The sequence below is a fragment of the Chlorocebus sabaeus genome, chromosome 29 (genome assembly GCF_047675955.1).
Source record: "Chlorocebus sabaeus isolate Y175 chromosome 29, mChlSab1.0.hap1, whole genome shotgun sequence".
Classification (NCBI taxonomy): domain Eukaryota; kingdom Metazoa; phylum Chordata; class Mammalia; order Primates; family Cercopithecidae; genus Chlorocebus; species Chlorocebus sabaeus.
Genome location: NC_132932.1, coordinates 17,520,569 through 17,533,583, shown reverse-complemented (window position 1 = coordinate 17,533,583; position 13,015 = coordinate 17,520,569). Strand labels below are relative to the sequence as shown.

General features: G+C 52.8%; 1 protein-coding gene across 1 annotated transcript in view; it reads left to right on the top strand.

Annotated features, from left to right (window-relative positions):
- Nucleotides 1–11,190, top strand: part of ACAN (aggrecan) — a 72,003-nt gene extending 60,813 nt beyond the window's left edge. The window contains exons 15-20 of the mRNA XM_073013036.1: nt 4,081–4,194; nt 7,217–7,375; nt 7,818–7,900; nt 8,701–8,845; nt 9,666–9,848; nt 10,241–11,190. Of these exons, the coding sequence (XP_072869137.1) occupies nt 4,081–4,194; nt 7,217–7,375; nt 7,818–7,900; nt 8,701–8,845; nt 9,666–9,848; nt 10,241–10,317 (761 nt within the window). The 3' untranslated portion in view covers nt 10,318–11,190. The remainder of the gene's footprint in view (nt 1–4,080; nt 4,195–7,216; nt 7,376–7,817; nt 7,901–8,700; nt 8,846–9,665; nt 9,849–10,240) is intronic.
- Nucleotides 11,191–13,015: the final 1,825 nt, after the last annotated feature.

Sequence of the window (13,015 nt, the reverse complement as noted above, 5' to 3'; positions counted from 1 at the left end):
CCATGCCTGGCTAATTTTTTTTTGGATTTTTAGTAGAGACGGGGTTTCACCGTGTTAGCCAGGATGGTCTCCATCTCCTGACCTCGTGATCCGTCCACCTCAGCCTCCCGAAGTGCTGGGATTACAGGCATGAGCCACCGCGCCTGGTCTTTTTTTTTTTTTTTTTTTTAAGACAGAGTCCTGCACTGTCACCCAGGCTGGAGTGCAGTGGCATGATCTCCCCTCACTGCAACCTCTGCCTCCAGGGTTCAAGTGATTCTCCTGCCTCAGCCTCCTGAGTAGCTGGGATTACAGGCACCCGCCACCATGCCTGGCTAATTTTTTGAATATTTAGTAGAGACAGGGTTTCACTATGTTGGCCAGGCTGGTCTTGAACTCCTGACCTTGTGATCCACCCACCTCGGCCTCCCAAAGTGCTGGGATTACAAGTGTGAGCCACAGCACCCGACCTATACTTTTTAATTTAATTATTTTATCTTAAAACCAAATTAGGGCTTATAAATATGCTTTTCTAATCCTTCTCTCACTTGTGTAACAGACAACCAGAAAGGCAGACTCAGGTCTGTTCATCTTGACTGATCCCAGGTCTTTGCAGCATGCAGAGCATCCATTGAATTGAGAAATTTTATCTGTGTTTCTTGAGAGGTTTCCCCCATCCTTGCCCAGGAAAGTTATGTCCAGAGTCACCCCATACAACTGCACGAGTGTGCACTAAACAACTTGAGGAGTTCTATTCATATTGTAGTCTTTATGAGTGGCAACCCTTTTAGTTGAGTATTTGAGTAAAAGCACCTGCATCGGTCTTCATTCAGCATTTTTTATGAGCAAATAAACTCTCACTCACTTGGAGGTCCTGGGCTCTGATCTAGGCAAAGGCTGGACAAGATCTGTTCAAGGTAGAGGCCTGAAGTCTCCAGTTCAGACAACCACGTGATGCTTTGCAACTATCTCTACTCTCCTAGCCTTTATCAGGGGTTTTCAGTTATTTTCTCTCCCAAGTTAGAGATATTGCTGGAGGGCCTTGTTCAGGAACAAACCAGCCCTTTTGGTTACAGTAGTGGGAAGAGGACCCTGAGAATCCTGATGCTCCCCAGAGTCCCTGCTCAGTGATGATGGGTGAGCCCTGGGTTGCTGTAGCAGCAGTGGTAAGGAGGTGCGGACAGTCCAGGACCCCAGTGTCTCTCTCCCTCCACGTGGGGCAGAAGCCAACTTCCAGTCTCATTTCCTGACTCCTCCATCTCTTCCACTCTGTCTCCCCAACACCCAGATTGGGCAAGTCACCTCACTTGTTTTCTTTTTGTTCTTTCTTTTTCTGTTTTGTTTTTACATCTCAAATATGTTAAAGAATTCACGTTTTCTCACCTGTAAATGGCATACTGATGTCTTGCCACCTGGCCATTGGAAGGATAATGAAGGAGAACATGTGTGAGTCAGCACTTGGCTCACAGGAGGTTCTTGAGAGTTATTGGTTTCCTCCCTTTCCTCTCTTTCTTTGTGAAGCCTGCCCATTGCCCAAAGCCCTTCCCTCCCTCCCCTTGCAAGCTCCTTATCTGGGATCCCTCACTGCGTTCACAGCAGGGCCCAGCCCAACTCCTCTACCAGTTCCAGAAGCCACGAGACGAGACGTCCTAATTGCCCTTCTCGGAAAGAGGTGGGCCATGCAGGGCCAGAATGGCTCTTATAGCCAGAGCAAGAGGAGATGAGGCACCACAGGCCAAAATAGCTAGTAAGAAAGCCCCACGCCAGACACCTGGCCTTCTGCCCACTGCTGAAGATACTGACTCAGCCTCTCCAAACTACCCTGAGGGCAAACACAGGTTTTCTGATTTTCAGGATTGTGGCCCTTCTTTCCTTCCTCATCTGTAAGTCCAGGTCCCTGAAAAAAAAATTCTGAGCCCCAGGATTTGTTCCTTCAGTCCCCGCAGCCTTCTCAGATTTTGTGCCCTGGTCAAACACAAAGAAAGCAACACTACCACTCACCCCGACTCGGGCAGCCTGGGAGCAGGTTTTGTGCGATCAGCCTCTGGGACAACTGGATGCCCCTCCACTGGGGCATCTCTCCTTTCCCGCCCTTTCTCCCATGGGCTGCCAGAGACCCCTGTGTTGATGTTTTGCTCTTCTCCCCAGAGGCCACTCCTGTTCCCTGCTCTGTACAACTGCTTTAGCACCTACATTTGCTTAATTCCCCTTGCCCAGTGCTTCCCATCTCCCATAATGATGCTAATGGACAAAACAGAACATGCAGGAGAGCCGCCCCCAGCTTCCGCCCTGCCGACTGGCCTGACCTATTGCTGCTACTGCTGCTGCTGGGAATCCTGGGGCATGCTGGGAATCCAAGTGCATGCTGGGATTTCAGTCTGTTCCTCCATGCATTTGGGGTTTGCTTGGAACAGTTCCAACTTGGAACTGTTGGTTCTAGTCCATGGTGTGCACTCCTTGAGATGAAGTTAAAGCCTTCGTGGGAAGAAAGAGATGCCTGACAACTGGAGATTAGGAGCTTTGTGGGATGAGCAAGATGCCTGAGAGCTGGGGATTTTCAGGCCACCTGTTGCACAAATCTGCCTTTGGCCTAGAAGATGTCTACTATATACCAGTGTAAGGACTCAGAGGAAAGTGCCTTTACCATCTCATCAGAAGGTTGACCTTAAGGTCTGGTCTGCTCTAATGGGAGGCAAGAACTAAGTCCTGGCCCATGTTTAGGACTCTGAGATCCTATTCCCACCACAGGGCTTGCCTGTCCTGCAGAGCCCACCTACAGACTTGTCGTTGGATCTGGAAGGTTGTGTGAACACAGCTGCACATACTGAGGCTCAGTATCTTCAAACAACATGTCATGGTGCCCCATAGCCAGTGGAAAACCCACTCATTGCAGAATTTTACTGATCTCCTGGCAAGAGGAGTTTCATAATACTATTTGTCATGTTCCCAGGGGAGGAAATGAAGTGGGGGGATAAAACAGCAGGAACCTTTGAAGTACAAATACAAAGAAGGCAGAAGAGATCCCCCAGGTCTTCTGGTTTCTCAGCAAGTTGCAGAAAGACCAGATGAGGAGATTTAGTTCTCACCTTGACTAATTCATGAAAATTTGAGGCAATGGCCAATGACTTACCAATTCAAGTACCACAAAGAAGTTTGGTCAGAAAGGATATCTCAGGACCAGAAGAACAGAAGAGAAGAAGAGCCTATCTGAAAAGAGGCAGAGGATGGCGATGTGCCTGTATCCCAGACTGGTGCCAGTGCTGTTGTGCGGCCACTTGCTAACCACCTCTGTAGCTCCAAACGCTTGTCTCCCACTGGCCAGGATGGAGTCCATCTGGAAATTGTGTCTCCCTGGAGATAGCCACCATCTGGGGCCTTAAGCTGAAAGGAGATTATATGGGGAAATGTTGGACAGGGTTTCCATCCTTCTCCCGAGAGAAAGATTCAGGTTTCGTTTTCACAAGACATTCTAAAATCATATCTACTGAAGACAAAGAAGATGTCTGCAGCCCTAGAAGTCTGATGAGTCTCGCGCGAACATCCCATGCTGCCATTTTCATATGGATCTACACTCTTCAGACCATTTCGAGGTCCTTCATTCTAGCCCCACACAGCCTTGCCCTCTTTCTCTGGGTTATAACTACAAAGGAAGCCAGGAAAAGAAAGACTTCGAACCAAACTTCAAGAACTTGACTTCAGTTTCCTTGCTCACCACTATGTTCGTAACCACTTCAGAATCCATGGTCTTTCAAAATATTCACAAGAGAAGGCATCTTGGAGGAACTCTATGTTCACTGTCACAAAAGGCATTTGGCTTTAGACATATCAGATCTCTTCAAACCACTGGGAAATTTGGCTCCAGTGCTCCAAGTTTAACAATCAAGAATCACACATGCCCAAGAAAACCCTTGTCTGGATCTTTGCTTCAGCACTCCAAGATGGCAGCAGCAGCAGCAGCAGCAACAGTTCTTAGGAAAACCAGCCTGTTCCCTCCCAGGGGTCTGGAGAGCAGGAGGACTGGCCACTCAAAAGGAGGCCACAGTGCTTGTGAGGCTGGAGTTGCCGGCAGGAGTCCTAATGGTGGCCCTTGGTTTCTTGCAGACATTGATGAGTGCCTCTCAAGCCCTTGTCTGAATGGAGCCACCTGCGTGGATGCCATCGACTCTTTCACATGCTTATGCCTTCCCAGCTACGGAGGGGACCTGTGTGAGATCGGTAGGGCCGTCTCGGCTTCAGCTAATGTTACTAACTGCTGCACCCACTCCTCCTCCCTCACCTTTCCCTCCTAATGATAGGCTCCAGGCCCTGGCTGGGGCCCCCAAGGTCCATCTGGAGAGCCATTTCAGGGACAACTGAAAAGTCTGCCCCACTGATTCCCACTCTTTTTCTTGCTCTCCTCCTTGAAAACCCTTTTCTGGAGCACTGGCTGATCTGACTTTTTCCAGGGCTTCCAGACCTACTGATGCCACCACTGAGGTTGGTGTATGGTTCAGAGGACAGGGCTAATTCTAAGCACTTGACTTGAAGGAGGCTATGGGGTGGGAGTAATTGGTTCTCATTCCAGATGACAGCCACAGATCTTCTCAGTGTGGTCATGGGCATGGGAGCTCTGTGGTTCCTTCATGGCTCTGGGAGCCACTGTGCCACATTGGCCAAGCTGCCTTTCTCTTCTCCTGGGGTGAGAGCTGTGGTTGGTCTGCCTGAGATCTCCCATGTCACCAGCATGCTCAAGTCATGCATGAGCAAGGACTGCTGCATGTTACCTTCTTCTCATCACTATTGTGACAACTGCCGTGGCAATGCCATGCCAGCCTATGCTTCCTTTTTGCCTCCCTTGTGCAAGGCAAAGGGTGGCCAGAGAGAACAGAACTGTGTTACAAGGGGAAGAAGCTGAGTTATCTCTCTTGGGCCTTGCCAACCTCTCCATTTCTGCACCTAGGCAGGGCCACCACTTCTACCAAAAGGAGCTGTGCACCAGGAAGCCTCCCAGGAACAAACTGAACCCTCAGCTCTCTCACCTTTGGTGCTTCCTAGTCTCCCCACCAGCCTCCTGGATCTCGGGGGTTTTCCAGCTCAGAAAAGGGGAGATGGGACCTTTGGATGCTTGTCTCAATGGCCCAGAGAGAACTGGAAGTATGTAGGGGCTTAAAACCCTTTTCAATAAACTCTCAAGTTGGATTCCCAGAAACTTCCAGAAAGCAGCTGAAACTCCTGGGAAGTCTCCCTTTGGTCCTAAGCAGTGTGGGGAGGGGTAGTTTTGGGTTTCATACTCCTTTGAGGCACTGCCAAGGTTACAAACTGGTAGAGGAATTTAAGGCTTCTGGGTAAAAAAAGCCTGGACACTTCTACTCCCTTGCAGCCTCCCACCCTCCATCCTCACCCGAAGACCCCAAGAAATTGGTATATGGGGTCTTGGCTGGGATGGAAGCAGAGACTACGAGGATTTTCTCCCCATGATACTAAAACATTTGCCACAGAGTAGAAGAGTCTGAGACTTCCATGCCGACAACAGCCGTTTGGTCCCAGACTGGAGAAGTGTGCTCTGCTGGAATGAGGCAGGACCCTCACAGGGCTCTGTACCCTGATGGGGAAGAGAGATGGTGACAGAGCCACCCAGCTTGGCCCTGGGCCTGTGGGCCCAGCTAAGCAGGGCTGCATCTCCTCTCCCATTCCAATCCTGAGTCCTCACCACTCCACGGGCTCTGTCCCTGCTGCCTCTTCCAGCCTCCCTGGAATTATTTCTGTTTCCTAAGAACCTTCAGCCTGCACAGCCCTGCCCTCCCATACCCACCTCCCAGAGCTGCCTGCCCAGCTCGGCCCTCAGCCAGGGAAGGGGCCAAAAACTGACCCCCTAAGTCAGCTCTAAGATGATATGTCTGGCCTCTTCAGAGTGCTGAGCTACTCTGAGGCCTCTCCACCTCTTTCCAGACTGCAGCCTCATCCCTTCGGGAAAGCGTTTGTAGCTGAGGCACCAGAGGCCTCCACGGCCCATCCCACAGCTCTGCTCTTTCTTCTCAGGCTGCTGACCCCCCTGCTCTGCTCTCCCTCCACTGTCCCAACTGTCTCTCCCCCACTTTGCCAAGCATCCGCCCCTTCATCCTAAGACTCCTTCGGCTCGGGTACTGGTCCTTCCATTCCAGGACAGCCAGACTGTGGTGGCAGCCAATCAGGGCGACCACCATGTAGCCTGAGGGGTTCGTGGCCCTCCACCTAGGAGACCCCAGGGGAAGAAGGAAGAAGGGGGGCCTTGGAATTCACTCTGTCCCATGCTGTGCTGGCAGATGTTTAACAAGCAGCTCTCATAGAGGAGAAGGGAGCCCTGATTGTAGCATCTGCCAATTCCTGAGGTATAAATGCTTCCACTAGAGCCAGTTTAAAGCTGTCAACATGATGTCACTGAAGGCGAGGTTGGGAGGAGACACTAAGAATGAGCTCTCTCAAAGTTGAGTGAGCCAACTCAGCACGGTTCTGCCTATCCCCCAGGCTCCAAGAACTCCAAGCCAGCCCCTTCTCCAGACTGAGAACCCATTACAAATTTAGGTTTGTGAGGAGAGAAGTTCCTCCCCTCCTCCCATTCACTCCCAAAATAAAAAGCCAGGGCCCCTGGATCCCAGACCCTCAGTGGGCTATCTGACCACCCCAAGAGGCAGGCACAGTGTGCTTAACTAAAGCCACCTTTGATCAACAGCCTTAGAGCTCTGAGTCTTCTCTGGACCCCAAGCAGACTTATTTCTGCTCCTCTGTTCCCACTGAGGTTCTGCAGGAAGGAAGCTGCCAGCTCCGCTCCATGCCCTAGTGCTACCAGCTCCCACTGCCTCCACGAACTTCCCCACAGCTCCACTCCCTCTCTCCCTGGAGCCCCTCAGAGCCTCAAATCTTGCCTTAAATCTCAAGACCTCCCACCTTCCCACCTCTTTTTACCTGGCCTGCTGACCTCTGCTGGCCCACCAGAGCAGGCATCAAGAGGAGGAAAGCTTGGGAGAGGGTGAGGGGGGAGGGCGTGGCATCAGGGAAGGAAAGGGCCGCTGGTATTTTCCAGAGTGGAAGCATGTGCAGAGGCTCCCAGGAACCAGACCAGTTTCCAACCTGAACCCCCTCCAGCTGTGCCTCTCCCTTCCCTTGAGGGCACAGCATTGAAGGTGGGGTGAACGCAGGAACCTATGCCATAAGACTGGCAGCATCTGCCATCCCCTGGTGGCCTCTGCCCCTCCCTTCAAGCCCCTGACCTGTGTTGCAGACCAAGAGGTATGTGAAGAGGGCTGGACCAAGTACCAGGGCCACTGTTACCGCCACTTCCCAGACCGCGAGACCTGGGTGGATGCTGAGCGCCGGTGTCGGGAGCAGCAGTCACACCTGAGCAGCATCGTCACCCCCGAGGAGCAGGAATTTGTCAACAGTGAGTGCAGCAGGGCCTCTGGAGCCTGAGAGGAGAGTGGCGGTGTAGGCAAAGGGCCTCACCTTTCAGAAGGCAGCAGACTTGGGCCTCGTGAGACTGCCGGACAAGGACCTGGGGGAGGTCTGAGCTCTCAGAGAGAAAACAGCGGTCTTTGGGGCCAGTAGCTCTGGCTGCACCCAGGGCAGACCCAATGCCAGCCAGAGTCAGCCCAAAACTAAGCTGTGGCTGTCACCTGTCCATGCCAGCTTAGAGAGGTGGCCCAAAGTGCACTCCAAGCGTGCACGTGCTGAGCCCCTTGTGAGGACCTGAGAAGCAGGTGGCTTGCTCCTAGGAGCCCACCTACCTCCTTCCCTCCTCCATCCCCTCTGCCTCCATGAGCTCAAGTTTCTTAGACACCCCAGCGTGTCGAGCATGAGGCCTGACACCCTCACCCTTTCCCCAGACAATGCCCAAGACTACCAGTGGATCGGCCTGAACGACAGGACCATCGAAGGGGACTTCCGCTGGTCAGATGGACACCCCATGGTGAGTTCTGCTGTAGGCACAGCTGGTGACCCAGAGGACAGGGCGTTGGATAAAGACCCCTGGAGAGAGATGCATTCAAACCCCATGCAGACACTCACTGACTGGCTGTTAGACCGGGAGCCCCTGAGGGCAGGGATTGTCTCCTTCATCTCTGCCTCTGGAACCCAGCCCGGGGCTGGACAGATTGAGCCAATGACGGCATGAGGCAAGGGAAGGAGCCAGGAAGGAGATGAAGGAATAATAGCCACCACCATGAGGAGTACACGGAAGCTTTAAAGAGGTTTCTTGCCCACATTGGACTCGAGTCTACTCAAGGAGACAGACAGAAAGCAACATAGATGCCAAGTGAATGGTACAGGCACCCAGTGATTCTCTTTGTCCTGAAGCAAGGCTGGAAGGATAAGCCTTGGGAGGACTTCTTGGTGGGCAGAGGCCAGACTTAAGAGCCATGTTCCTACCATCCATCCCTACCCAATGTGGTCAGCCCTGGTTGGCCCTTCTGGATAAGAGGAGTGGAATCAGCTCATGTACAGGGCCTGTGAGTCCTGGGGGTTCTGAGCTCCTGAGAAGGACCCGAGTCAGGCTGTGTGACCGATTCCCTAGGGAGCCACCGGGTTCCATGGCCCCTAGAACAGCCCTGACCAGACTCCCAGCAGCCTTTGTGCTGCTATTAGATGAGCCTGAAGTTGGGGCTAAAAGAGAAAGGAGACGATGAAGAGGCTCCATGGGGAAGACAGTCGGAGCAGGCCAACCCGCACTGTCCTGCCCCGTCCTTACTCCTTCCCCACTCCCGCCCACAGCAATTTGAGAACTGGCGCCCCAACCAGCCTGACAACTTCTTTGCCGCTGGAGAGGACTGTGTGGTGATGATCTGGCACGAGAAGGGCGAGTGGAATGATGTTCCCTGCAATTACCACCTCCCCTTCACGTGTAAAAAGGGCACAGGTAAGCTGGGGCTTGGGAGGGGTCTGGGGGGGATAGGATCAAGACCTCCAGCTACAGGTGAGGCTCTTGCTGTGTGGCCTGGGGTGAGTCCCTTGTCTCCTGGCTGCTGGTGTCTCCTCACCTGTCCAAAAAGCAGATTGGAGCTGACCTGGGGGTCCCTCCTAGCACCAGCATCCCAGGGCCAATGGCAAGGGCAAGCTTGCTGCCAGGGACCATTTGCAGGGACAACGAGCACATGAAGGTCACAGGCTAGAAGACAGGACCCCCACTCCACACTCCACACAGTCCCTTGGATAGCAGCAGCAGAGTTACCCACAAGGGCAACTCTGCTTGAGGTGGGGAGCCTCCCTGTCTTTAGGATTCCCAAGGCCATCAATCACAGAGTCATAGTTGTCAGGCCTCGATCCCTTGGCTTTCAGTCTGTGGACATTGAGGTGCTGGTAGGATGCGCCCCACTGCCCCTGCTCATCACCTTGCATCCCCCAGGCCTCCTTTTGGTCTCATTTTACCCTGAACTGGATGTTTTCATCAAGAAGCCTAAGTCTGCCTGGCTCTCGCCCTCCACACCTTTCTACCTCCCTTTCACCTTCTCTTCCCTTTAAAGACCACCCCGTTTGTATCCCCTTCCTGCTGTTCTAAGTTGTTGAGGAACCCAGATGTTAGAGCCAGCAGCTTCTAGATTCCTAGCGCTGTATGAAAACATCCAGGGCTCACTGTCAGGTGTTGAGGCTGTGTCCCCCACAGTGCCTCAGGTCACAGCCAGTTTAGGTCATCCCAGGAGACCCTATGAGACCCTTTATAAAGGGTGTTTGCCCCCCAGTGGCCTGTGGAGAGCCCCCTGTGGTGCAGCATGCCAGGACCTTCGGGCAGAAGAAGGACCGGTATGAGATCAATTCCCTGGTGCGGTACCAGTGCACAGAGGGGTTTGTCCAGCGCCACGTGCCCACCATCCGGTGCCAACCCAGCGGGCACTGGGAGGAGCCTCGGATCACCTGCACAGACGGTAAGCATCACCCCGGCCACCCTCGCTGAGCACAGGGTTAGATTCTGCCAGCACAGCCTTCCCCCCGTCCCCTCTCCTGGGGACCCTGCACCGTCCACAGGGTTGAGCAAGGGAGGGGAGGTCAGGGGGCTGCTCAGTCACAAATAGCTGATCGCTGCCGCTAGAAGGGCCACGTACTTGTCCCAGGAGAGGGCTCACTTTCACTGAGAGGATGAAGGAGAAAAAGGGAGAAAGTCCAAGAAAAATCAAAATCAGGAAAGCTGATAAAGCCTCAGGCGCCTCGCTGAGTCCCTGGTTTCCACAAGGGAGAGAGGATAGTCTGGGGAGAACCTAGGCTCGCCCCACTTTCTTTCTAGGCCCATTGATATTTTTCCATCTCCCTTTCGCCCTAGCCACCGCCTACAAACGCAGACTACAGAAGCGGAGCTCACGGCACCCTCGGAGGAGCCGCCCCAGCATGGCCCACTGAGAAGAGCTTCCAGGACGCACCCAGGACGCTGAGCCCAGGAGCCTGCCAGGCTGACGTGCATCCCACCCAGATGGTGTCCTCTTCTTGTCGCTTTTTGTCAATAAGGAATCCCATTAAAGAAGGAAAAAAATAAATCCCACATTGTGTATGCACCCACTCACCCCTCCAAATCAGCAAAACCGCATCTAATTTGTCCGCCGAATGCCAAAGCAAAGCAAACTTATTATAACCCGTGGACTGAGTTTAGAGACATTTCTTCAATCTCCCATCGTGCCTTTCCAGGGACCAGTGCAGGGACAGGGGGAGAAGGGGAGGGGTTAAGTTAAATAAAGAAGATTATTTTTGTTTCCTGACTTTATCCAAGAGCAGTGCAATCGTTGGTTATTTCACCTCCAGGGAGAGCTAGGGAGGAGGGAGGAGGGCTCCAAAGGAGCTGGAAGGGGCAGAGGCCTGAGAGCATGAAGAACTCCGAACTGCAGCTGAATGTATTGGATGAGAAGGAGCCGGGAGGGCTGCACCATCTATATGAGGGAGAAGCCTTGGGGGAGAGGGGCGGGTTCCTGCCTCCTGCCGAGGGTAAGCCGGCGGGGGAGAGCCATCTGAGGGACCTTCCACTGCCTGGGTGTTGGGTTCCCTCCAAGGGTCCCTCTTCCAGTGTCCTCTCTCTCACCTGGGTCTGCCACCCTAGCAGGTGGCAACTCGGCAGGGCTGCTGGGGGCACTTCCTGCCCAGTGGGGGGGGTGCCACCCAACCTTCTCCCCTCCCCTCCCCCGCCCCCGGGACCGTGCAGGCACCAGGGTTCCGTGCACCTATTTATATTTTTGAAAACTGAAGATTATGATATTATAATAATAATAAAGACCTTGGAAGAGATCTATCTCTTTTCTTTTCCCTTTTTTAATTTAAGAAGAAGGCAATCATGACCCAGAGTCCCCCAAAGGGGCTCTTAGGAATGGTGGCAGTGGAGACAGGTTTTGATCAAATAATCTCAAATTGGTGTGACTCTGGTCTGTTCAGAGCGCCTGGGACAGTCACATCTGTTGTGCTTTATTTTTCCTAGAGTGCCAATGTGTTTGGTAGATGATCTGCATGTAAGCACATGTGATATGTGTGACATGTGTCAGTCAGTGGGTACCATATGGATTTACAAGTGGGCACTGCCAAAGAACAACTCAAGCAAGACATCTGGTCACCTTGCCTGCTTTGGTTCTTTGTGATCACACTGCTCGGGTAGGTTGGTAGACTGAGTCCAAGAACAGAGACAAAAATCAGGATTTATAAGAAGGGAAGGGAAAAACAAACTGCAGACAGTCTGGGAACAGTGAATCTTGCTTACACATTTGCAGGGTAAACTGCTGGCCAGCTACTAGCAAAAAGGTCTGGGCATTCTGCCCCTAAGCACGCTATAGAGGCCAGGCACAGTGGCTCACGCCTGGAATCCCAGCACTATGGGAGGCCAAGCCGGTGGATCACAAGGTCAGAAGTTCAAACTAGCCTGGCCAACATGGTGAAATCCTGTCTCTACTAAAAAAATACAAAAATTGGCTAGGCATGGTGGCATGCACCTGTAATCCCAGCTACTCAGGAGGCTGAGGCAGGAGAATTGCTTGAACCTGGGAGGTGGAGGTTGCAGTGAGCCGTAAGCCAAGATTGCATCACTGCACTCCAGCCTGGGCAACAGAGCAAGACTTTGTCTCAGAAAAAGTACACTGTAGAAAAGCAATGAAAACAATTCCAATTGCTTATGGATTCCCCCAACAAACCTTGAGAGTTGAGCCTGCACATGCATGCCAGGCAGTGTCCTTCTACCAGTGCCACCTCCTCAGACGCCTCCCTCATCACAGTCGCTGGACATGCCATTGAGCCTTTGTGAATGTGTGTATGTGTTGGTTCGTGCATGCCAGTGTGAGTTCCTGGGTCCTGGTATCTTTTCAGGCGTGGGCGTGTGTACAGTGGTTTGTTCGTATATACTTGTACCTCTACCTCTAGAAAGAACAGTGGGCCAAAGTAGAGTGTACAGCACTGGTTACATAGTAGGCGCTCAATCATTACTTAATTAACTATTAATGAACTGATTAGTTGGTGATGCAACTGTCAGTGGTTTTCAAACTTAAGCATGCATCAGAATCACCTAAAGGGCTTGGTGACGACAGAGGGTGTAGGTCCACACCCCAGACTTTCTGACTCAGCAGGTCACTGGTGGGGCCCAGGAATTTGCACTTCTAACAAGATCCCAGTGATGCTGATGCTGTGAACCACATTATGAGGAGCACTGAGCTAAGGGAAGAACTGATTGAATGAATAATTGGTTGGTGAGTGGCAGAGGCGTTCCTGCGCAAGGCAACAAGTTCCCTGAGGCGAGGGTGGGAGTGGGTGGCAAAGGGTGAGGCACACGGAGCACTGGCCCCTAGATCCCTGGCCTCTGAGGTCCTCTGGAGGGCCACAGCTTCCTCTGTCTTCTGAGAGGCACCTCTGACTCTTCTGCTGGGCCTCACACAGACAGACACACTGCCAAGGGGTGGGGATGGTGAAGACACAAGCCAGGTCCTCTGCCACTAGGCCAGCACCCAGGACCGGGTGAACCATTGAGCAGGCAAGGCTAGAACCAGCCCACAGAGTTCCCTGTTCACCCCAGGGACCTGACCCAGCCAACCTACGAAGCCTGGGCTAGAACTGCCCCCACCACACCCACCAGGCA